At 41.2% G+C, this 26,225-nt stretch overlaps 2 protein-coding genes and 1 long non-coding RNA gene across 4 annotated transcripts; 2 read left to right on the forward strand and 1 right to left on the reverse strand.

Moving 5' to 3' along the window:
* Positions 1-1,711: 1,711 nt before the first annotated feature.
* Positions 1,712-12,115, forward strand: LOC117822646 (kelch-like protein 38). 2 transcript variants are annotated; one of them, XM_034697495.1, is made up of 7 exons: positions 1,712-1,796; positions 5,648-5,719; positions 6,324-6,844; positions 8,503-9,745; positions 9,828-9,969; positions 10,373-10,478; positions 10,649-12,115. In XM_034697495.1, the coding sequence occupies exons 4-7, from the start codon at positions 8,511-8,513 to the stop codon at positions 10,936-10,938; spliced, it is 1,773 nt and encodes a 590-aa protein (XP_034553386.1). In that variant the 5' UTR covers positions 1,712-1,796; positions 5,648-5,719; positions 6,324-6,844; positions 8,503-8,510; the 3' UTR covers positions 10,939-12,115. The 2 variants fall into 2 exon arrangements, with proteins under 2 accessions (XP_034553386.1, XP_034553385.1); XM_034697494.1 differs by lacking the exon at positions 1,712-1,796 and adding an exon at positions 5,221-5,302 and having other exon boundaries at positions 6,329-6,844.
* LOC117822648 lies at positions 8,170-18,519 on the reverse strand. Its single transcript, XR_004633233.1, has 3 exons — positions 18,161-18,519; positions 16,331-16,404; positions 8,170-9,763 (listed from the first exon to the last, which is right to left on the reverse strand). It is a non-coding gene; the product is annotated as an uncharacterized LOC117822648 (long non-coding RNA).
* Positions 18,288-26,038, forward strand: fbxo32 (F-box protein 32). The gene is made up of 9 exons (XM_034697496.1): positions 18,288-18,522; positions 19,074-19,198; positions 19,543-19,592; positions 19,723-19,815; positions 22,296-22,389; positions 23,012-23,196; positions 23,284-23,466; positions 24,459-24,602; positions 24,713-26,038. Exons 1-9 carry the CDS (start codon positions 18,410-18,412, stop codon positions 24,800-24,802), a joined length of 1,077 nt encoding a protein of 358 aa, XP_034553387.1. The 5' UTR covers positions 18,288-18,409; the 3' UTR covers positions 24,803-26,038.
* Positions 26,039-26,225: the final 187 nt, after the last annotated feature.

A 26,225-nucleotide genomic window follows, 5' to 3' on the forward strand; every position in this document is an offset into this window, starting at 1 on the left:
AAAAAGCAAAAAGCCTCTTTCAAAGGAAGCAATTAAAAGTGACACTGCAACCTGCCACTCCAAATTTTCACTGGTGTGTGGCCCACCGTCGGTGCAGGTCAAGTAGAATTTGAGGAATGACTCATTAAATCATTCTTGTTATTGTTTTAGTAGTTGTGACAATTGGTGCACATTCATAGTCAGCCTTTTGTTTACCTGGCAATCGTTTGCTCTTCAATCAGTGTGGAACTGTGCATTGTTTTTATCTAGCCTAACCCCCCTACTAAGGCATGCTTTAAGTTGCAGCTATCTGTGATTGACAAGCAGTAATCTTTAGTACATTCTTTTATTAGAGGCAAAACAGTGTGGTCCCTGCTCCTAAAAAACAAAGATTGCAACAGGAAACACAGAACTCAAAGAAGTGTTGTTTGCAAGCTAACGCTTTTGAAGTCATGATGGAGGTAAGATTATTTCATACAGTCTCAGTGATGATGGGGAAGGTTTTTTTTTCTTTGTTATAAGTCTGTGTTCATCTTAGTACTGTGTGCTGTTTCTACCTTCTCTAGTAGCACCTTTTGTTTACCTTTCAGTAGTGTATGAGAGGAAACATGGCTGACAATAGCAACAGCAGGCCAGCACCAAAGAAACTGAGACACACACAGAAGAAAGTAAAACAGAATCCTTTTTATTCACCTTGGAGTCCTGCAACATGTTAGCTTCTGGTCGGTGTAATGGCAGAATTATTCTTTAGTTTTCATGGACTCACTGACCCTATAATTACCTCTGTTTTGAAAGTGGACATTTTCACCGCCTGTTGCTGCATCCATCACTCCCTCTGAGTCCATCTGTTTCTCCGCCTGTCTGCTGACACCCAAACACACTGAGAGGAGGAGGAGGAGGAGGGCAGACACAGAGGCCTTCAAAGACTTAGGAGTAATTTCACCTCGAGAAAACCCGCCAAAGTGTTCTTCCTCCCGCTCCCATCTCCATATTTTTCCTCTCTTGCTCTCTCCCTCTGTGGCGCTTTCCTCTCTGTGCGTCTGCCTCTTCATCTCCTCTGCCTTTGTATGTCTGCTGTCTTTCATGGCCTCTCTCTTTCTCTCTATATATTTCGATCTCCTTCTCTTTACTCCCTTCTCTTCCCTCTCTCGCCCTTCCTCTTCTGTACCTTAGGTACACCTGGCTGGCTGGCTGAGGGCTGACACTTTAAAGACACTGGCTTCAGCTTCTGCTGCAGGTAGAATATCAATATCTGCTGCACACACATACGAACACACACACATGCACACACACTCGTCCCTCCCTTCAGCACATGTAGCAATATACAGCAGCCATAAAAGCACACAAACACCACCACCTACAATCGGACACACTGTTGCTGACTCTAATGGACGTGTTGCACAGCGGTGGTCATACAAACAAGGGAGGAACCTTGAGTGAGCTAGAGGGCACAATAAGTAAACACAAGGCATTTCCCCTCCACATCTTTTGTTGCTACAATGTTTTTTTTCCTACTAAATAACATGTCCTGCATGTGTTGGTTACATCAGAGGAATTTTAAGCAGCTAACTGTAAGCCCTTTAAGACCTCATCCCCGCCTGAGCGTGTGTATATGTACCGAAACACACACACACACACACACACATCCATACACCTTCTTCTCTCTCTCTCTTTGTCTCTGTAGGCTGCTCCTCAAACCTCCCTCTCTCTTTGTTGATTTACGCGTGGACATCTCTCCTTCAAAGCTAGATTACTGCTCTCAGAGCAGCCGGCGTGGACGCCTGCAAGTCATACCCCACAGCAGATCGACTCAAGAGGTTACCACATCTTTCTCACTATCGGTCTCAATTGTTTTTGCTATCTGTGTATGAGTAAATGGTTGTTTTGAATTTAATGCTGTAACTGCACGTCTGCAGCAGTAAAACAAAATAACGCCTGAAGATATCTGAGTGGATTAATATCTTCAATTCTTTCTTTGTTTGGAGTCAAATTTTCTGTCATGTCGGCTTATAAAAGCTCAAATAAAAGGCAGACAGTTCTTATCTCTGCAGTTTGGGAATCTGTTGTGTTTACTCTGACTGTGCATTTAGCCTTGATACTTTCTTGGAAGTCACAGGAGACTCAGCTTTTCAGCACTCTGAGATCTGCATAACGTTGGCCTGACACCTAGTGGATACAGTAATGTTTGGTATCTGCAGGGGGCTTACAATAAAACCTACTTCTGTTCTCATAGTGTTTTTTTATTTAATTCAACTGTCCAACACTTGACTGAGCTGCAAAATGATATCAGGGTTGGCTTTTTTTGAAGAGCTGTGTGTGCACTGCACCCACGGATCAAATCTACTATAACAGACGACTTCAACATAAACTTCTAAGTGATTTAGTGTTAGATTTACATATGTACATGTATTTACACAGGATATAATTGTTTTATTACCGTTCATCAGGTCATTTTACTCTACAGTACTGCTCTATGAAACCATACAGGCGAGTAACCAATCACCACCTCTGACTTTCAATAGAAAAACTAAGTGAAACTAAGCTTACCAGAAGAAAATGTTGAGCAATCTTTAAGTTGTAAACCTGAAAATCTTGGGTAGGTATTTTCAGAGTCATTCAATAGTTTTGTATTTCGTGAAGGGTTTTTCACGTTCAGCAAAATGATTTTTTTGTAATCATGAAATGTTAGTTGACCTTCAGGGCCACCATAACCTTGGCAAGCCACACTTCAAACAGCTCTGGATAAACAGGACACCCACCACTGGACACAACACAGAGCAGTATACATCACAAATATACACACACACTCCAACACACATAGACAGATATTCACACCAGCAACAACAAAATGTTATTCCAGTTGAAAACTATCATAGAAACTCATTGATTACAGAGTTGAGTATCTTGTAGCTTTTTCAGTGTGATTTTGAAGCTGCAGTTTTTATCATCTGCTGTGTGTTCCACTGAGATGTGGCTTTTATAGAGAAAGCTGATGGCTCAAAGGGAAGGGCAACGACAGGCAACAGAAAAATCTAATGCAGATATTCCTGAGGATTTTATGGAGACTTCTAGAGTGAAAGTTGACAAACTGTTGCAATGAAGATTGAGGCAAACCTTTTAAAATATTCCATAAGACATACATTTTAAAATGATCTAAATCTCTCAAAGCTCAGAGGATGATTTTACTGTGATGATATTGGGCAGTTACGGGTTTTAAAAGTTTATTTAAACAGACAGTTAAGTTGTTTAATGGCTATTTCACCGGCCTGCCCCCCAACATGTGATACACTACACAAGACATTTCTAATTCTGATGTGTTTGTACAAATGAAAAACACACTGAGTTAAATTCATAAGTCATAATAGGACAGTACACGCACACATCACAGCAATGCATGTTGTGTTGAAGTTTGTAGTAATAATAGAAACCAGAGGCCACTAAGGCCATCATCCGTACAACAACAACAAACTAGTTATGTGAGGACTTATGCTCATTTTCTGTCATATTTCTGACAGAATAGCTGTTTAAATCTGGACAGATAAAAGTGTACGAATCTGAAATAATATTTGAAACAATATTCTTAGACTTAGCATAGTTTACCTCAACAAAAAGACCATTGTAATATGGGACTAACAAATGTTAATGCATCCCCAGAGGACCTTGACTAATGGGGACAGTTATTGTTGATCTCTGAGTGTTTATAAGGATTTTTATTGACCTTGTTAATCATGGAAAGTAAGTGATGCATCTTCACTGGCAAAGTGAGAATCATTAGTAACATTTTATTCATGTCTTTGCCGGTCTTGTTATCACTGAGGCAAAGCTTGTAAGTCTCAGCAAGCTAACAGAGCTCCTGCAAGGCGAGTCATCGAAATAGACAGGAGAGAAGGACCTTGATTCAGATTTATCAAAAAATAAAGAGATTAAGGAGAAAACGTGACGTAGGGAAAAAAAACAAGCTCCATATTCAGTCAAACAGAAAAAACACTTTTTTGGTGAGTTTTTGTTCAGGATCTGATGCTGATGAGCACTAACAGAAAACATGATTGTCTGCAGGATGTCTTATTGGTTTTTAACATTTCCCTAATGGGCAGTGGAACAGCACTAACCTGCACAAATACAAAGGGTCTCATTCACTTTCTCATCGTCTTCATAAGAAAGGCCTAAATTGAGCAAACATAGATGAAAGGGAATAATTATCTGAGCTTTGGAGATGAGTCCTGACCCATCTCTTATGTAAAGCCAATGGTTTATTTCCTTTAGTGCATGTATTCAGAAACCTTTTAATTAATTTCTACTCTACTCACAATCTCAACTCATAAATAAAAAAAGGATACATAGGCCGACTGTACGTTAAACCAATGATTTTCTGCAGTCGTGCACTTCGTAATCTAATTAAGTCAATTGCAGAACATGAAATAGACTGACAGGGAACTCGGTGTCCATGTTGCTCTCACATACTCTTTTATTTGACCGAGGAGAGCTGTGTCCTTCACACACACACACACACACACACACGCTCACACAAACACAATACTAATCAGAGAGATCTAAATCCCCTGGGTATGGGCTCTATTAGACCATGTGTTTATGGGAAGATAATCATTTAGTGATATGAAGACGCAGCACCAGGCGGTGGGAGGCAACAGTGATGCTGCTGCATGAAAATGCTTTGATGCAAACTGCGTGCCAAAGCCTTAACTTTTAATATAAGTTGTTTTGCCTGGAGGCGGAACATTAATGAGTCCTTTTTGTCAAGGTGAAGGAACAGCAGATAGCAGACAATGAGCGTCACTTTAAAGGATGCAGTCACAGCTCTGAATATGAGAGGGGGGGTTATAAAATGATACTGATGTCTTCTGGAGGAACAAGTTAAGTTTCTGCCCTTCACTTTACAGATGCATGAGACAATTTTAATGCCAGTGATGCTGAAAGGGCAGACACTGAGTTTGACATTTAGTTGTGTGATGCAGCAAGGATTATCCTGCAGGAATAGATAACTTATAACCTTACAATTCAGCTGACCTCGTTGTTGTGTATTTGACTTTGATATAAACCTGTGGGTAAGCAGGAAAAGGTTAAACATCTCAGGGAGCTGGTCAGAGACAGAATCCATTTTTCATAAAAAGAGTGTTTGCACACACAAACACTAGATGGTGCTGTTTAATTTAGACTGCACAAGTCAAGTCAAATGTATTATCAGTCATTTGCATACACAGTATGCAGCTGACCAGGGTGACGTTTATCATAGACCAGGTGCACAGAGAGTAATTCAAATAAATAAACGAGGAAACAACAAAACAACATACAACCAGACTGCCAGGTGAGGCACATTATGAAATATTGCCCCATGTGTACAGAAAACTGAAAAAGTAGGGTAGAGTTGTGATCCAATAATATTTTCACCCCTGCCCTTCAAACAGCCGGAGTACGCCACTAATTCTGTAAGAGCTGCAAGAGCAAAACAGACCATATTCAACAAGATTATTCATTTCTTTATTGTACATTTTTGTGCCTCAACAGATGAAAGTTTGGTTAAAAACAAAAAAACACTTCACATGTTCAAGAGTAATTCCACAAAGAGATATGGCCACTCTCTCCAACACATTGGCTCAAATCAAAGTTCCTAAAAGGAGCTTTAACTGGTGTTTTCTCATTTGTTTTGCAGCACACAAACAAGAAGACAACAAAATGTGCAAAAGGATGGCTATTAAGCACAAGCACTGCATGATCCGAGCAGGTGATGTTGTTGTGTAATCCACATTGAACCAACCTCTGGTGTTCCTGGTATCTCAAGCAGCTATTTAATGCGTCATTTGCTGAGCTCTGAAAACAAGCCAGGGTTCAAGATAAATATTTCTCTCCATGATGACCAAATGATTGCATTCGACTTTCTGTCCATGCAGTGATGAAAAAGCCTGGCATGCTTGATTTACCTCTAACTTTGAGGAAAGGGGAAACAGTTGTACTGCCAGAAAACTGAGGAAAGTTGATGTTTTTCAGAGAATATGAAACAAGAAATACACTGAGACTGAGATATGCTGGCGTGTGTCACTGAAGGAAAGGTGGAGTAGGTTATTTCTTCATTCTTTTAGGATGAAACACGCCTGACACCCAAATTATGTAGAATCAGATGGCAAAAAACTCATTCCTCTCCACTGACCCCAGCCTCGTGCTAAAACAGACACATATCACTGAACTTGGTGACTTTGTATGATGTAAATATTCAGGGCAATATGTTTTAAATGTCACTGGTCCTTTTTTTCACATGCTAACTTTATCATACCTCTATTAGTTTCTACAGCAACCTCATCTTGTTTTTGGATCATTTTGTTTTTATCCAGCACAGACGGCAGTGTGAGCAGCCAACAAACATGTTGTCAAGTATCAGAGCTGTTTTCACTGCAATCATGAGCCAGACAGAGATGATGGAGGGAATGAGAGTGCAAGCCGAAGAGAGGAAGTAGGGAAGAAATGATGAATGAAAGAAGAGGAAAAGAAAAACAGAAGAAAATGGAAGTAAAGGAGGAAACTAAGTTAAGGAGTCAGACAGAGACTGAGAAAGCGCTGTAACCTGTCACATGTGAGTCTGCAGCAGTGTTGCCAAAGTGCGGCTCTATTTTTGGAGGAGGAATGTACACAGAGGCCTCGTGGAAAGGGACCATAACAACAAACAGTACGCAACACACTCCTACAAAGAGACAGCCCTCTGCAGAACAAACAGCCACACAGCATCAACGAGATTTAAGAGGAAGAAGAAGGGACAGAAAAATGTCAAGAAGTCAGATTTTCTGATGAGATCTTGCTAAGAATACAGAGCGGGACTAACAGGAAACATATAAAGAGAGAGAAGAGAGAGAGACAGGTAAGAGATTCAGCAAAGCTTCATGAGCTAAACTGTACATTTATTCATGTTTTTACTTGTGTGTATGTTTGGACTACTTTAAACATGTTCACTATAAATATTACTCAAAGTAAAGGTTTTCTCAAAGTGTTCAACTTGAAGCTTACTTTCGAAATGTGTATTATCATCTCCTGAAGCTCACATTTGATATGATATTTCTTTGAATGGAGAAAACTACATTTATCTATGTTGTTTTTACCTTTTGCTCTCATCTCTAATTCATGCAAAAGAAGGAGAATGCTGCCGACAAATCCATACAGCTTATCTACAAGAAAGCACAAACATTATTTAAAGCTCTGCATAAAACACCCTTACATAAGAGCAGCACCACTTTTTCAGTGACAAGAAAATAAAAGATAAAAGACAATCCCCAAACAGAAATAGCTGTGCAGGTGTTTCTGTTGTAATCTATCTAGACAGCAAGTCTCCAAAGTAATCACTCAGGTGTACTGTAGGCTCTGTTCCTAAAATGCAGATTAGAATAAATAAATGAGTATATTACCACTAATATTCCTAAATTAATAAAACTGATCAGTCCAAACCTTTGTGCTTTCTTCAGTTGAAAATGCACCTCAGATCATTAATTGTTGCATTGTGTTTCTTGGTTTCACGCAGCATGTCAACATTTTTGGAATCAGGGTTGCAAGACATTCATTTTTGTGACTTATGGGGAAAACGTTTGACTAATTGCAGGTTAAAATGTGGCTACATGACACAGGACCAGGGCTGTCACAGTATCATATTTTCACCTCATGAGTATCATGGCCCAAAAAATTCACAATAATGATATTATCCTTATATTTATGGAAAACTTAAGCTCATTATCAAGTCAAAGAAAGGCAAGACAAGGGTGGAGTCAAGTTACTTCAGAAACGGAAAAACACAATTTACTTACATGTTGTCATCCATTAATATTGATGTTCAAAGCTGTGATTTATCCATTTGAAAAATACTCCTAATGAAGTTATAACTCCCTGTGTTCTGTGTTTGATTCGGTGTTACGTGTTGTCCACAAACGTGTTGTAGCACCTTTCATACATATAAACATGCAGCCCAAAGTGCTTTACAAAATAAAAGGGAGACAGAAAACAACAGCAATGGTAAAATTATAAAAGGCATTATTATAAATAAAATACTTAAAAATAAAATAAAATCAACACAGTAAAATTAATAAAATAAGTAAGAGTGGAAAGAAAAGTCAAAAATAAGGTCGTGTTGACAAGATCAGATGAACACAAGAAATGAAATAAATAATTAAATAAGATAAATAAATGTTAAAGCAATGATTAAAATAATAAAAATGAAGTCCAGGGCTAAAAAAATTACTCCAGTTTAAAAGCTAGATTAAAAAGGTGTCTCCTGCTATGAACCAATTAGTTACCAGATATTACAGTATGCTTATTTTTTAGCAGCTTAATTCAATCCAGTTAAGTTGAACTAGATACCATGTTATATTAGAGATGCTGTTCACCCATTCAGAGGTTGATAATCATGGTTCACACCGAGCCCAAAGACGGTCAAAAGATGAGAAACCAACCTACCACTGCTTATACAAGATAAAGAGGAGGTTTGGGTTTAAACTAATAATAGTAACAAACCTGAAATGAATTGATTTACAGATAACATCATGGTGTCCATCCTCAGTATGGACCAACCAGCTGAGAAGGTCTTCCACTACAAAGACCAGGAGCAGTCGTCCAGCCTGCTGCTGCAGTTGAACAGACTAAGGCAGGAGAACATCCTGACTGACGTATCCTTGTGTTCAGACCACACAGAGATCCCATGTCATCGTAACGTCCTGGTCTCCAGCAGTCCGTACTTCAAAGCCATGTTCTGCAATAACTTCTTAGAGAGGCAGCAGTCCAAGATTAACATAAAGGGCATCACTTCAAACACCCTGAGCAGCATCATTGACTACGTTTACACAGGACTCATTAGTATCAGCATTGAGATTGTGCTGCCTCTCATGCAGGCGGCCTCCATGTTGCAATATGGCCGACTTTTTGAGGCCTGCTCGAGCTTCCTGCAGGATCAGCTGAGTCCTGACAACTGTTTAAGCATGATAAGACTCTCTGAGATCATGAGCTGTAACAGTTTGAGAGACAAAGCAAAGGAGATGGCCATGAAGAGCTTCTCTGACGTTTCATCGTCCGAGGATCTGTGTGAGCTCTCTTTACCCGAGCTCATGGGATACCTGGAGGATGATAGTCTCTGTGCAGAGGAGGAGCAGGTCTTTGAGACGCTTGTTGCTTGGATCCACCATGATCCTTTATCCAGGCGAGGTGCCATCAGCGACCTTTTCAAGAAAGTCCGTCTTCGCTACATCCATCCCACCTACCTCTTCCAGTTCATAGCCAACGACCCTCTGATCCAGTCGTCCACCCTCTGCACTGAGCTCATCGAATCCGTGAGACGACTCATGTTTGCTGTTAGCACAAAGTGCATCAGTGCATCAGTAGACTTCAAACCTCTATGGGTGGCACCAAGGCGTTATTCCTACCATGACATGTTGGTGGTGGTTGGAGGGAGGAAGAATAATGAGCAGACGTCCAGAGAAGCTCTAGTCTTTGATGAGAAGAGCGAGAAGTGGCAGTGGCTCGCCAAGTTGCCTGTCCGTTTATATAAAGCCTCCTACGTTGCCCTCCACAGTGTGTTGTATGTCATCGGAGGCCTGACCACAAACACTAAGTACAGCCAAGTCAGTAAAACAGTCTACACCCTCTCCCTGAAGACCAACCAGTGGAGGACTGCAGACCCCATGCTGGAACCTCGCTTTGCTCATCAGAGTGTCTCCTATCTCCACTTCATCTTCGTCCTTGGTGGCCTTGGCCCTGACAGACGACTGACAGGCAGCATGGAGAGGTGAGATGAACCACAATCCTATACACAACATGAAACACACAGACAGAGCAAATAATAACCCATCTCTTAACAATGCTGTCAGGTACAACAGTATGTTTAACCAATGGGAGACCATGGCACCAATGCCTGAGGCCGTGCTGCACCCTGCAGTGGCTGCTACTAACCAAAGGATCTATGTGTTTGGAGGAGAGGATGCCATGCAGAACCCAGTCAGACTGATACAGGTGAGACACAATGTTCTTCAATCACTAAGACCCCATTTACACAGGGTGCTAAATGTGATCTGCATTCGTTATCTAGGTAAAGAAGGATGCACCCCATGCATCCTTTAAAACCCCTGAAAAACGAGATAGTCCTAGTGAAATGATCATGTGCTGCTGAAAACAACAACTGTGCAGCACCAGCAAAGATCATACTGCTAGTAAAAGCTGGTGAATTGAGTGTTTTTCCACCAGTAATAAGCATTCTTTACTTCTGCTGTTATCAATGGGGTACTCAGCATTAGATGATACTCAAGAACAGATGTTGGAATCAGTATCGGAAAGGGAAAAAAATGGTATTGGATCATCATTTACTCAAATTTCAATACCCTTTACCCTGTCCCCTCCCCCCTCCCCCCTACTTCAGGTGTATCACATTGCCAGGAACATGTGGTCCAAGATGGAGAACAGGACAGTGAAGAATGTGTCTGCTCCTGCTGCCATTTTGGACGACAAAATCTACATCATTGGAGGTAGAAACAGAACACAGATTAAGTCATAAAGTAACCATATTCAGTTTGATTCAGTTAACCCAGGAGTTGATTTATTTCCTTTATGAATGGGATTTTAGAAATACAGCACCGCACTCTGCCTGCCCCCAATCACACGCCGCCCCTCACAGATTAATGTCTCCCTGTCACAGGATACACCAGGAGAATGATCGCATACGACATCAAGACTAACTGCTTCATCAAGTGTGCCAACCTGAAGGAGAGGAAGATGCACCACTCCGCCACCGTGCTCAACAACAAACTCTACATCACCGGCGGACGTCACATCAACGGCCATGATGTCATCGAAGACTTGGACAGTTTTGAGTTCTACGACCCAAAGACGGATATGTGGACGTCAAAGGGGACTCTGCCGTATAAAGTGTTTGACCACGGCTCTCTGACTCTCACACACGTCTCACAGACGTGGGCGAAATCATAGCTGTGGTCTGATTCAGATCTAAATGCTAATCATCTGCACCTGATTCAAAACATTTCTTATTAAAGGGGATGATGCTGTGAAAAAAGACTCACGCATACCATAATAACTCCAATGTTCATGTAAATATTATGCTTGTTTTGATACTTGAAATTATTATTTCAATATTACATGTCTTTTCTATGTTTTTAAAGAACAACCAGACCTATAAAAACAAACCAGCCTGCTGTACAGAGGCTTCCTAACCTGTCTGAGTTCACAGAAGCTGACAGTGCTATATTTGGTTCACTCTAAATCATGAGACTTCACTTGTCATGTTTAAATCCCGGGGCTGTGTTCTGTGTGGTGCAGGTCTCAGCTGTTGGTCTGAACCTGCTGCTGTTGTCCAGAAAGATTTTTGATTTGGTCAATTTTTGTGTCAGTGTTTTTACCAGATATTTGTTACAGTAGTTATATCACATTGAAAGATTATAAGTTTATATAAAAGTAACTTAAGACTGCATATTGACATAAAGCAACCCTGATGTTTTTTTTTTTGTTTGTTTGTTTTGAACTACTTTGGATCTTTTTGTTAATGATAAAATGCACAGCTTATCATTACATACACACCGACTGTATCCAGAAATATTTGAAGACTTAACTACAGTTAACTACTGTTGTGTTTTGGACAAGCAATACACGAATCCTCTGGAAACGATGGTGGCAAAGCCCCATTTGCACATGCATTCTCATTCCCGGTCACATAGCCATGCCTGAGTAGGAGAATGACAACAATGGTGGACTACCGAGATGTGTTAGTGCTGCTGACTGTACTGAACGCTTCTCCAAACAAAGTTAACAGTTTTCAAGCATGCATGCACCATCATCTTCTTGTTTGTTTCGACTCACCACTCAGCCAATCAGCATTATGCACAGGCACGTGTTGTTCTTCAGTGGGGTTTCATTACAAAGTTATACTGCCAACTAGTGGCCTGGAATGTATCCTCCAGCGTTCTCAGTTGTTTTTGTGTTTTCACGTGAATGCAGATTTTTTTTATAAACACTAAAGGAAAGACTTTTCCGTTTTCTAACTTGGCTGTTGTTGTGTACAGACGGCCTTTGTTGTTTGACCCTTTTGTATTGTTTTTGTACTTTTTCTTAGGTTCTTACTACTGAGTTTTGCAATAAAATGTTGATCCATACACTCAGCCTCTCTTCGTCTTTCTCTGACTATCAGTGCACGATTTCTCAGCAGTGCTTTTAGTAACACTGAATGCAACCTGAGCAGCACATGCATCCTGTGAGGTTCATCATGTGTCTGTTTGACCCCTCTCACACTTCTGTTAACACAGGAGCTGAACATGCCCAGACAGGTCCCTGCTATACACACACATGCACAGGCAGACGCACATGCACATACATATGCACATTCACTCACACACACACGCACGCACGCACACATGCACATTCACACACAGGGGGCAGAGGACGGTACAGAAAAGGTGTCCTTTTACAAAGAACAGCCTTATATTTCATCCAGTGTGAACATGTTGAAATAGCTTCACTCCACCTGTTGCAGGTGATTTTAAAGTCAGGGGTGACCAATGAAGTTTCAGCTGACAGACAAACATTTTTATGTCTCCGCTGGTTTAGAAGTCACGTGGAGATGGACAGGAAATGAAAGTCATACACAGAAAAAGATATGGAGCTAGATATAGTTGCCTATTAATTCAGAAAGACAATGTAGTTTCGTACAATCGTAGTGTTATGTTTGTTTATTACTCAATAGCACGAAGATATGATATAATACAGATCTCTATAAAGACTTTTACAGTCTACTTTAAAGTGAATCTTCAAAATAAATGATCAGTAACAGCTAAAGAGTTAACATAATTTTATTCATCAATGACTTTCAGCCACAAATGTCATGTGGAGTAAACATGATGTGACCAGGATGTATTACACGGGACTCTGTGTGCACTTCTGTGAAACCAGAAGTCACTGGGTCAAATGTTTCAGCCCTTCACAGCCAGCAAATCCAGACCAGAGGACAGAGGGAGGGGTGGGTAAGAAACTAGAAATAACTATAGGTGATCTGATGTTATTTTGAGAAACAAACAAGAGGGCGAATGTTACACCACGTGAGGCATGTGGTCTGCTGGTTGCCATGCGAGCTAGCAGATGTGAGAGATAACTAGAGAGAGAGAAGCTGATGAACCGGGTTTCACAACAGAATCTGAGCGAGTGATGAAACTCAGCTAGGAGGAGCAGCAACAGGTGTGTGTGTGTGTGTGTGTGTGTCTGTGTGTGTGTGTGTGTGTGTGTGTGTGTGTGTGTGTGTGTGTGGGTGTGTGTGTGTGTGTGTGTGTGTGTTTGATGAAGATTTCTGGAGGGCTGAGCTGGACAGGACAGCTGTCCTGTCTGGTCACAACATCACAACAAAAACAGGGATGACAGACAGAAGAGAGAGAGGGAGAGAGAAGATCCCCTGCTAACCTTTTAAATTGTTGTCATTTGATACATCATGCAACCATGGGTCTCAAAACTATTGACATAAACATGAACTAGATAAATAATTTATAAAAAGATACATCTCAAGAAGTGTCTTTCTGGAATTTATAGATGTTTAAAACATGAAACATGAATTACAGGATAAAATTCACAGCCACCCCAGCCATATTGGACTATTGTTTAAGGCTAACACCAGCACACGCTCTCAGCATTGACTGTATATTCCTTCCCATTGTGAGTTGTGATGCAAAGATACCACCTCAATGAGTGCTGACAGCCACTGACATCGCATCCCTTCTGCCAATCAAAACACCCAATAAAATGTCAAATATTCTTCAGGTTGGTGCAGTCTATAGCAGAATAGATTATTGTGTTGGTTGAAGCGGACACTCACTGTTATAGAAAGTCCAATGGCTCATGTTGTATGGTACGTTTAAAAGACACTAAGCACGCTTTATGACCCAGACTGCAGCCTGTCACCAGGGGGAGCTCTAGAAGTCATGGCTTCACTCAGGATTTCTGTTGTTTTGACCAATATTTATACATTCTATTACTTGAAGTGACAATACTAACATGCTAAAGCTTAGCAGTTGTATGATGGGAAGGGTAGCACCAAAATCATTGGGACATATCATCTAGGGAGCATGAACATCCATAAAGTTTGTGGCAATCCATCGAGTAGATTTTGATGTTTTTCAGCTGATGTATACGGTACAAACTTCCATGTCCCATAACAATTATGGAATCTTAAAACAAGGGAGAGCTAACATTAGCGGTAGAAGCCGTGTCAAAGAAATCCCATTATTTTATCATTCAACTGCTTGACTGTTTGAATATTCTTACAGTACCTGTAAATATAAGAAACAACTTATAAATGAGTGAGTAGGAAAGAATATGTGCTAATATTTTGCTACCTCTTCATCTTTCCATTTGTTTCTGCTTATCTGAAGTGAGTTTGTGTTAGCAGCAGGCTAAGCAAGTCAACCAGACATCTCTCTCCCCAGCAATGTTTCCTACTCCTCCTAGGTATTCCCAGGCTAGATGGATATCTATATAATCCCTCCAGCAAGCTCTGGGCCTACCCCATGGTCTTTTTCAAGTTGGATGTATCCGGAACTTCCTACGCTAGGGGAGACATCCCAATCAGATGCCTGAAACACCTCAACTGTCTCCTTTCAATGTGGAGGAAGCTTCCCCCAGATTTCCCTTTCCCTATGACAGAGTTTCTCTCTCACATCGCTCATTTCAGCCGCTTGTGTCTATGATCTCATTCTTGCTGTCACTATCCAAAGCTCATGACCTCAGGTGAGGGTTGGAATGCAGATCGACCATAAATTGGAAGCTTTGCCTTCGGGCTCAGCTCCCTCGGCATTGCTGCTGATGCTGCACCGGCACATCTGTCGATCTCACAATCCATTTAGTTCTCAAGACACTAAGATTCCCTCACTTGGGACGAAGACTCACTCCTCACACAGAGGAAGCAATTCACAAATTTTGCAGCAGAGAGCCAAGACCCTGGACTTCCAAGCTCCATGTTTCTAAGACATTTAAGTCAAAGTGGTAGATGTGTGATCTCTTTTGTCACCTTTGATAGTACCTTACTGCAGTTGGACTTACATTAAACAGAGCACATCTCTGATTAATCCTGGTTTTTAATTTACTGAACAATCTTGACAGGAGCCTGAGGTCATAGCTTTCTTCTTAGTCAGTCATCAACTGACTGAGCACTTGCTGGGACTTTCCATGTCATCCTGTAGTTTGGCCTACTCTGAAAATAGACTGAATTAGACTCTGGTCCCCACAACAACACCATGTAGACTGTACATCCTATGTGGCTAACACGATAACAGTCTTTAAGTTCCACTTTCTACATACATCACTGTACAGTCTGTATGGTTACCCACAGGAAGAACCAGTTGGGTCAAGTCTGTAGTTCTAAGTCACGGTCAATACACCTCGTCAGGATACAGCTGTCTCATGTGCTTTGATATGCAGTCATGTGACCTCTTGTTGACATATTTTAACATGCAGAGTGTGCAGAGCTCTTTGACCTTTTGAGTATATCAAGTAGATGCATGGAAATATCAGACATGAAACCACAGATGCACCTGTTTCACAAGCCTCAGCAACATGGCCTCCGCAATAAACAGCATGGTTAAATCTGAACGTGTTCAATGACTACTGAAAAGCTGAGACCCACTTTAATGTGAGAACAACTTTATATACCTCCTGTTTCTTTGTCAGTGTCACACAAAAAGAAACTATATTCAAGAAGAAGAGAAGGGAAAGAATAATAAGAGCCCTTCTTAAAAATGAAATTAACTCTAGAGCACTACAGGGCATTTCCTAGCCTTCAGTTATTGATCTGCAGCACAGCAACCTTGTCAGCCACATCAGCAGGCCAAGCCATGCTGCACACAGGATATGACCCAACACCAGCACTGCATGAGCTGAAATACTGCCTAACTGGTTCTTAGAAGAAGTGCACACTTGTTGTGCACCATGTGCTGCTGCTGACATGTTGTGCAGATTGTATAGTGTGTCATGAGTTATGAGGAGCCAGAAAATACTCCCCTCTTTCTCTGTTTAGACGTGTAAGCAAACACTACTTCACTAATATGGATAACGACACACACACACACACACACACACACACACACACACACACACACACACACACACACACACACACACACACACACACACACACACACACACACACGCACACACACACACACTCACATCTGTGGCTTTTTACTGGGAATGAGCACACAAACAACTGGTTTCTCATGCTCAAGATTCTCAGGAAGTGAACTGTAGCTCTGTCAAATGACATCGGTGATCAAAGTGTTAAAGATGAGACATGTACACACTTCATCATTGACGCCTGTGTTATCATACTTACTGTATGCTGATGACAGATCTAAAAAGCATCTCCTCCTCATCTCCCACAACAATGGACACTGAAACATTGGCTTCCTGGTGGTAAATACATAGACAAACACAATTAAATAACATGAAAAAAAAAAGCTTTGAAAAACTGAAGCAAACTTTGACCCTGATCCTGAATGCCTCACAGATGAATGAGAAAATAAGTCATGTGTTTAATTAAGTTGATAGGAGCTGACCCAGTGACCTAGGCAGGCTTAGTTGCTCGCCATCTTTATTGGTGCCGTCCAAAATAAACAAAGTGTTCTCATGCAGTCTTCTTAGATCAGTTGGGATTTAATAGGATACAATGGAAACCCCCCTGCAGGAACTCCCACACAATCCACAATGCAACTTAAAACTCAAGAGGAATCTCAGCGACAGCATAATGTATTTATGATACCAGGAGTGACTAAGAATCAGGGGACTTCACAGCCACATTACTGTGAGACTGAAATGTTTTAAGCTTGGATAAAACACTTCCTGAACTCTAAATACTTTAATACAAAACAAGGAATTAGCCATTGAGGACTGCATTGAGTCACAGTATTGTTAAAGCTGATAACAAAGGTCCTGAATGTGATCAGTCACTAAGCCAGTAGTAAGCTGGTAAACAGAGGAGTGATGAGTGTAGAAATGATCTACTTTTATTGATGGATCTCATAGGAATCAATACATTTAATTTACAGGCAGCAGTGCAACAATAACAAAACAACATTTTAGTTCCAAGTCAAAGTCTCTTTGTCAATTCTTCTTTTTTTGTTTCTCCCTTATTTATACAGTCTATGGTTTCTTCTAGCTTTTTCGTGTATTTATTGAGAGCATAGGACAGTGGATAGAGTAGAAAACTGAGCGTAGAGTGGAGCATCACATACAACAAAGGGCTGCAGGTTGGATTTGAACCCTGACCTTCTGCTTTAGGGACTACAGCCTCTAGATGAGGCGCACATTTCAACCACTGATCTAAACCAGCAACCCCTCTCATTCTAATTCCCAATTAAGTACTTCATCATATACTCACAGTATCCAAAGTTAAAATACTGGGGCAGCCAGAGGTCTCCTCCTATCTTTAATCCAAACAGCAACACTGTTTAGTGCCCCAGGTGTTATCTTGTTAGTTTTGATGCTGGAACACCTACAACATTATCATTCCTCTGCACAGCTCACATCTTTGTATGTCTAATCAGCTACCTAACTCAAAACTCCCGAGGTAATCAGGGCATGTAACAGCCAGCATCATCATATTTTGAATGTTTTGACATTTTAGCAACTTTTTTTGTTCAGAAATTAAATATAAAGTCTAAGAGATGGAAAACGACTTCAAAAAATACAACACTAATTGGACACCTAATTGGACACCTAGCACACTAAGATTTGTAACAACTTTAAGGACACATAAACAAGTACCAAGAGGTACAAAAGGCTCACTAAAACACACAAATCACTGCTCCACTTATGCAATCATTTCGTGTCTCTGAATCTCATGGTCTTGAAGGATGGGGGAGGGGGGTTGCATTTGGATAATCCGTCCACGAGAATCCTATAAAGTAAATGTAGTGAAGAAGAATCCTTTCCTCTGAAGAGTATGGTTGCATTAATTGGAGAAACCAAAGAATCCAAATTTCCCACAATCTTATGAGCACAGCAGCCCTTTTGATGTCTCCTCCCCTGGTCACAGAAAGACAGTTACATAATCTAAAATCTTCTAAACCTTTTTGAAGTATTCTTTTTCAGGGTTACTCCATGTTAAAACCTCTAAGGATGAATTTCCTTGGCCCTCTTTTCAAGACATGAAACATTTTGTTACCTCCGCTGTTCTCTCCAGGAGGTTTTGCAACCCTTAAGTTGATAAACAAAGCCACGTGTTGCAGGGAAGTTTCCAATGTGGGCGGAGCTTCGATGTTTCCGGGTTCTGACTTGAGGATATAAGAAGAGCTGCGCAATGTCAACAGTAGACCATCAAAGCGTGTAAGAGAAGGAAGGATACATCTTAGCACAGACAGGGATTATTTCCTGATTCTTTTATATCTATTTCACTCAACGACACAGACACGGGATGCCTTTCCTCGGACAGGACTGGAGGTCTCCGGGTCAGAGTTGGGTTAAGACTGAAGAGGGATGGAAAAAGACAACAGCAGAGGACAAAAACAACAATGTGTCCGTGGAGAGGTTGGTCACAAAACCATGAGAAATGTAGCAACACTGTTTTTTCCAGCTCTTGAATGCGCCATCACTTGTTGGTTGTGTTGAAAAGATGGAAGGAGGAAGTTGTGATGGATGATCTTTATATTATATATTGAAACATCTTTATGAACAAAGGCAGGGTAACAAACAGAAGGCCTGCACCTTCGTGTTGTTTTTATCTCATTACCCTCAGCGTCTTTTTCTGGGGCCATGTTTCTTTTTCAGGCTAATCACTAAGCTATTAATAACCTCAAAACAACTGAGTGGATTAACAAACGTCATTTGAGTCCACTTCCCTGAATCAGTACTCTCACATTAACATGGCTCGAGGTAATACTTCACGCACATCCAACACAAAGGAAGTATATTTGATAGCTTTGTTTTGATGCTTGAGTGTGCTCTTTGTTCAGGAGAAAACAGATCATGTTACTGGAAAAAAAGCACTCAATGTAGGCTTTAAAGTTTGTACTCTGCACTGAGATAAAATGGTGAAATGTTGCCTTTAATGAAATATGGCTCCTTGTGTGTTTTTTCAGATTCTGCAAAGCTGAGGAGGAGGAGGAGTGTTTCAACAAGGAGAACCTGCTGCTCTCCCTCGGTTATGACATGGCTGCCAAGAAGAGGAAAAAAGACCTGATGAACAACAACAGCAAAGTCCCCTGTGAGTCACTATCAAACAGCTACACAGTCTGAAGCTGTTTTTAAGTACTCCAAAGATAACCCATTGTTTTTGAATGTGTGGGGTTATAATTCACGTAATAATATCCCAAAGTTAAGTTCTGGACCAAAAATGAAAGAAGCAGACTCTCATGAGGATGTTATGTAACCTTCATGAGGGGAGCTCTGCCTTAATTATATTGTTTATGATTAATTTTCAATCATTTCCAAACTTTTTCAATTACCCTGAAAGTCTCATATTAGAGATGTGTGCGTGCATTTGTCATATTACTTACAAGCAGCTTAATGAGGGTCGGCAACTAATATAAACATTCTGCTTTCTCACAGATTTCCACAGGGAAAAGTGGATTTATGTTCACAAAGGAAGCACCAAAGAGGTAACAAACCCACTCATTAAGATTCACATCAACTTTTCATATCATCATTGCTAATGTAAACATGCAGAGAAAACCCTATACTCCTCACAGAGGATTGCAATCTAATACCCTGATAATTAAATTCCCCCAGCGCCACGGATATTGTACGCTGGGAGAGGCCTTCAACCGCTTAGATTTCTGCAGCGCCATCAAGGACACCAGGAGATTTAATTACGTTGTCAGAGTGAGTTCATTTCTTTTTTTTCACTTTGTTTTTTCTTCCTCTGTGTTTACGTTTTGTCTGAGGTAGAGACTGGGTTAATTTTAGGAGGGTGTGTATGAGGCTCTTATCAATACTCTGCAGAGTACAGATGCACTCCCAGGGAGGGTATCTCTGTGTTCGTATTTGGAAAAGAGTGTGACATTTTGCTTTTAAACAGTAACTTTGCAAGAGCCATTTGGCATCCCTACATTAAATTAAAGAAAGCTGTTTTAAAATGAATTGTTATTTAGTGCCTTTTTACAGTTCACTCTCTGTACATGAAAACGAGTCACATACTAAAGCACCTTTTAAACTTCCCACTGTTCCCATAGTAAATACATTTGGGATGCCAAATGGCTTCATGAAAATATACCCTTGGTAGCGATGGGAAACCAGCAGCACTCATTATATCATTATCAATGATTTAATTATAGGTTATCAACCCAGAATCACTTGATACAGCTTTTCCTGCCCACATCAAAGCATAACCATACTCAACTGAACACCAGCTCCCCCACATGTGCTCCCATGTGAGCAGAAGGCTGCATGTGGTCCTGTTCTTGCGAGCTAGTGAGGAGGCAAACTGAGGGGGCGACAGCTGTGCGGTGAGGTGCAAGTGCCCGACAGGGGTTTATGAAACCAGAACTGGTGGTTGTCAGGTGATGCAGGGCTTCAAAACATTCACACGCAGACACGTGTATTTATCTCTGGCACACGCAGGCTGCCTTCTATTGTGTTTTCTCCTACTCCCTTTTCTCACCCAACATTTGAACTTCTCTTTATTGTTTAAATGCCACACTGATAAATGTTATACAACATCACCATTCAGCTTCAGCCAAGAGGAGACGGCCCAATTTCTAACTCTGGCAGGACAATAAGATTGCAGGGGATCATGTTTTATGTCTGTTTTGTTGCTTGAATCCATGCTCATAAACACAAGTGAAGGGTATCAGCATCCCGAGGCATCACATTACAAAACAATCTGCTGTTCTACAAGCAGTAAAAGTTTTTAATCTCTGCATATCGCTTTCTACAGACATTTGTAGCCATTTGTTTCGGTCTCTATTGAAGTTTTTGATTGACCTTTTAGCACAGGCTCCAGCAAGCAAGTGCAGTGTAGTGTGGAAAGCCCAAAGAACAATATGGCTGTGTAACAGAAGCGTCCAGTCTGCACACAGTGTCCTAGGTCACTGCTCTTCACCGGTTGTGTCTGATGGCATTTGTAGGTTCATTTAACTCCGTCTCAGTTACACAGATCAGGTTCTCCCTCCACAATGAGACACAAGTGGCTGTCACTGAGGACAAATGGAGGTCATTTTAAGGAGACTAAACCTTAACGTGAACTTGTTTTTACACTGCTCTCATAAAAAAACAAGATGTTGTGTTGTTAACAGTGTTGGCGTGTCTCTGGAAAAGGGTGAGCAGCATGCCAAGCTACGAGGTGCAGCGTGGTGAACAGCAGGAGCTAAAAGTAGATACGGAAACGCACATTGTTCAGCCCGGCTGCTCTACAAAGAGAGGAACACTTGATGAGCTGCTAAAAGAAGAAGGGCAGGGGATTATGTTTCAGGAATGGAGATGGAAAGAGTGGAAAAAAGGGAGCCAGGAAGGGGCAAAGAAGCTTAAAACTGTTAAAAATAACAGGAAGGAAGGTTGAAGATTTAGGTTTTTCTAAAGAAACATCTATGCTAACTAACTAGCATTGATTTGATTGACTTGCATGTTTTTTTAAGCAGCTTTTTGAAGTATTGCTGCTAATGTGTACACCTTTCATAACTGACCTACTAGCATGGCTAATACCCCCTCCAGTTTACCAGAAAGCACCCCACCATATGATGTTGATATGATGACAAGGGTCACATGCTCAGGTCAGAATTGAGCAAGAAAGGACTCGAGTTTCTCCATGATGTCACAGCATCTGTTACATGCCAGGCATGCCACCCTGGAACTTGGTGCTTGTCCGCTCGCCAATGGCCACAACCTTGTACACACACACACACACACACACACACACACACACACACACACACACACACACACACACACACACACACACACACACACACACACACACACACACACACACACACACATGCACACAGTCTGTCAAATGATTCAGCTAATTCACATGACAGCAGGCTTAGCAGCCAAATGATTAAAAGCTTGTTTGCGGAGGCTGACGTTGTTGACAGGCCGGGCTGCTGTCCAGTACCTTTCCAGTAGCTTCTTCTCACACATGAGCCAAGAAAGCTGTTATATGGTTGTTAATGACCGGCTGGAAGAGCTCCAAATTTGTACCAGACCGCATTTGTTCTTAGGAGTGCTTGTGCTTTTTTGTAAGAATGCAGCATAACAAACATGAAGTAATGAGGCGATGGAGCAGAGAGTCCCAGCAGCTGACAGGAGTAAATTTATGCTGTGTTTTTCTTTTCTTTTTTCTGTCTCTTTCTCTCCGCCTCTAGCTCCTGGAGCTTATCGCCAAGTCCCAGCTCCCCTCGCTCAGCGGAGTGGCGCAGAAAAACTACATGAATATTCTGGAGAGGGTGGTACAGAAAGGTGAGCCCTGTTGCTCTTTTTAAGTCACTCAGCTTGTTTGCCTCTCAGTTTCTCTCCTTTATGTGACCAATGGTTTTATTATTCTGCTGTGGGTTTGTTCTTTTTCACAAACACCAAACTCTTACATGCACATGAATACACTGACATGGAGCTCATACACTCTCTTTAAGAAGACGGGGCGTTTACTTCAATGTAGAAGTGGCCTGACAATAAAGAAAATGAAAGACATAAACATTGGTAGTAAAAGGAGTTTGCACCTCTAGGTGAGAAAACAAACCTTGACCACATCAAAAGAAAGCTATTGAGTGAATTGAATGCTATGAAGAAAGTAAGAAACACTGACAGCGACCAGACCCCTCAGCAAGCCGCAGTGTAAACCAAATGTTCCCTCTGATAAACACAGATTCAGGTTGTTTAGGTGGCGTTATGAAACCTGTTGTGAGTGTCACAGAAGAAGAGTACAACTGCTCCAAAACATTTGGTTTAATGACTGACTTTAGGTGATTCACAATAAATATTTCTCAGTCTGGTGGAGACGTATCTCTCTGGCTGTAAAACTTTGTTTTGGTTTGTGATTGGATTTATTTACTTCAATGACTCAGAGTTCTGATTTCTTCTTTAGTTCTCGATGACCAGCAAAACGTCCGTCCCATCAAGGAGCTGCTGCAGACGCTCTACTTCTCGCTGTGCATTCTTGTTCAGGACATGGGCAAGTCAGTGCTGGTGGGGAACATCAACATCTGGGTGCACCGCATGGAGAACATCATGCAGTGGCAGCAGCAGCTGGACAACATCCAGATCAACAGGGTAAACATCAATCTGAAATACACACTCTGAAGAGTTCACTCATAAACACTCCATGTTTACCAGTTTCTCTGCCTCTTGTTCCCTCAGCCCACATCTACAGGCATGACTCTGACCGACCTGCCTGTCAGTCTACAGCTGAACATCATGCAGCGTCTGTCTGACGGCAGAGACCTGGTCAGCCTGGGTCAGGTGTGCCCTGAGCTGGGCTCCCTCACCGAGGACCGGCTGCTGTGGAAGAGACTCTGCCAGCACCACTTCACAGACAGACAGGTGTGCAGAAACACATTTCCATTCTCGCATACAGTCTAGCTGTGTTCTTCATTGTCCCTGAAACTGTGTCACTACCTCAGCTGACCTGCAGGTGACAGACCTTTGACCGTTTAATAAGATAACAGAGCAGACAAACATGTCATTAATGTCACTGCACAACAAGGTCAAGCACCTCTGATAAACAGGACTTGCTGGAGGTGTGAGGCTGTAGTGTGTGTGTGTGTGTGTGTGTACACTGACCTTAAAGAAACCTAGCAGCATGCTCTTGATAAGGAAGCTAGGTGATCCCAGGTAAAGCTGCCCTACAAGTTGTAGTTGTTGAAGTCATTAATATAACATGTAGGTTAGTGGAGAAGTTTTGTCTCAGCTCCTCTTATGATCAAAGTCAAGATTCCAGTGACTCTGAAGTAAGGTCACAGAAATGATTCACATTCACAGTCAGGATTCAATTAGCATATTCTTTGCAGTTCTTCAAAGTGCCTAAAAAACTAAAATAATCACAGTGATGTCATACTAGACTGTGCATTAACTAAGTTCAAGCTACTTGTATACAGTTACAGCTATAGAGTGTCTGAAGGGCTGAAATTATGCAGAAATATTGAAGTCCAAATGTTTGTTATTGTATTCCAATGAATGCATTGGTCAGTGGTTTGAAAAGGCACAGGATGAAGACACAAAAGGAGTCATCAGACCAGACCATTATCATAAAGTGAGGCAGAAAATGCACAAACTAGTGCAGTGTAGAAAAACTAATCAGAATGCAAGAGAAGAAATATTCAGACACCCTTTATCTGATGGTGCAAACTATTAAACACTCATTGCCAATATAGTTTGGCTGAAAAAACTCAATAAAACCTGCATCTTCAAGGTTGTGTGCAGTGGTGAGTTAAGGTCAGAAAGAAATTCTCACGAAAGCTGGCATTAAGGAAGATATTTCAAAGTATTTTTGTCTTCTGGAGTCATGTCCTAAAGTCTGTTTTTCTCCTTTTCAGATCCGAAAGCGCCTGATGGTGTCAGATAAAGGTCAGCTAGAGTGGAAGAAGATGTACTTTAAGCTGAGCCGCTGCTATCCTCACAGAGAGCAATACAGTGACACCCTGCACTTCTGCACACACTGCCACATCCTCTTCTGGCAGGTAGTGTATTTTTTATTTTTTTTTAACTTGATCAAAGTGAAAGAAAAGCCTGGCTCAGAAGATAAAACAGAATAAATAATGTAATATCGATCTTCTGTTTGTTTCTGCAGGACACAAAACATCCCTGCACTGCCAACAACCCAGAAAGTTGCACCGTGTCGCTCTCTCCTCAAGACTTCATCAACCTCTTTAACTTCTGACCCCCCCCTCAAACCCCCATGAACTGACTGTACATACTGTACATAGAGATGTACAATGTTGTTTTTCTTTTATAGCACAATGGATCCCTGGATGTGTATTTAGTTGAAGTATGACTGGAGGCAGCGGGAAAATTATGCAATCAAGTTTGTTTTGATAGTGCACAGAGGCCTCCGGGTGAGTTCACTGTGAGAGCGAGTGAGTGCGACGGAGAGGAGAAGAGATGTAGCAGCAGTCAGCATGTGGACGGAGGAGGGCAGAGGAGTGGAGAAAGGGAGGAGCTGTCGGAGTTAAGACTACGTTTACTGATTTTGAAAATGACACCTCCAAAGTAAAAACACAACTTTTGACCTTTTTAGATGTGTTCTTAATTTTTTTTCCCAAATTTGAAGAATGTGGTTTTATTTTACTTTGTTTCAAAGCTTTTAATAGTTTTTTTGTGTGTCAACACAATAAGTAGGAAAATTAAGTTTCTTCAAAGTTTGTTCTAAATTAAAAGGCCGGCTCACATGTTGAGATGCAATGTGTTTGCAATGTGTTGATGATGAGGAAAGGTTCAGCAGGGAAGGAGAGAAGTGAAGCTTGAGTTACTGCAGAGCCTGGGAGACGATGAATGTAAGGACGGAGTTAGCAGCTGATTTTTCTGAGTGAGATTTCTTTGTAGTCACACCGCAGTATGTTTTTCTATCTTCCTTGTTGTTTTTCACTTTTATAAGATTTGATATGACTTTTTTAAACTTCGTTGTGTGTTAATTTTCCGCTGTGGCTGCTGAAGCGACAGCACCTGAGTGCAGTACTACCAAAAATATCCGAGTCAGTAGAACAATGGTGTGTGTGCCTTCTCATGAAACTTGAAACTGGTACAGCTTCCTCATGGTTTGTGTTCTCAGATCCTGACGCTGTCTTGTTTTTCCATCACCAGCAAATGTCTCACTCATAGACAAGTGTTAACAAGACCTGACTTACCAAAATTGACTGTTTGCAACATGTCACTTTTACTGTAGCCTCCTGCATGTTTTTTTAACACCCAGCTAAATGAGTTTACTTATTTATTTATTGAGTTAAAGGCAAGTGTCTCAGTGTGCACTATTGGGTTTGAAGGAATGGGAATATAGGACTAAAGGTACAATTTGACCCAGACTTTGCTGTATCACTGTCCAGACAGTGGGAATGATGTACATGCTATGCAATGCGTTCTGTTCATGTTCTGTTGAATAAATAAAAGAAAATAACTTCAATTCTGTCTTTGTTTGTGTGCAGTCATCGTACATCAATGTGACTTTTCTTGACACAAAGTGAAACAAAACATTTCCTTCAAAGAGATAAAATGCAGAGGTGAACAGCAGCTGCTCTGCAGGCTAGACTGTTGCTTACAGTAAAGTGGCGCCCTCTGGTGCCCAAATAATAAACTGAAAGCAAAGTGTG

Source organism: Notolabrus celidotus, chromosome 12 (assembly GCF_009762535.1).
Source record: "Notolabrus celidotus isolate fNotCel1 chromosome 12, fNotCel1.pri, whole genome shotgun sequence".
In the NCBI taxonomy this organism is placed as follows: domain Eukaryota; kingdom Metazoa; phylum Chordata; class Actinopteri; order Labriformes; family Labridae; genus Notolabrus; species Notolabrus celidotus.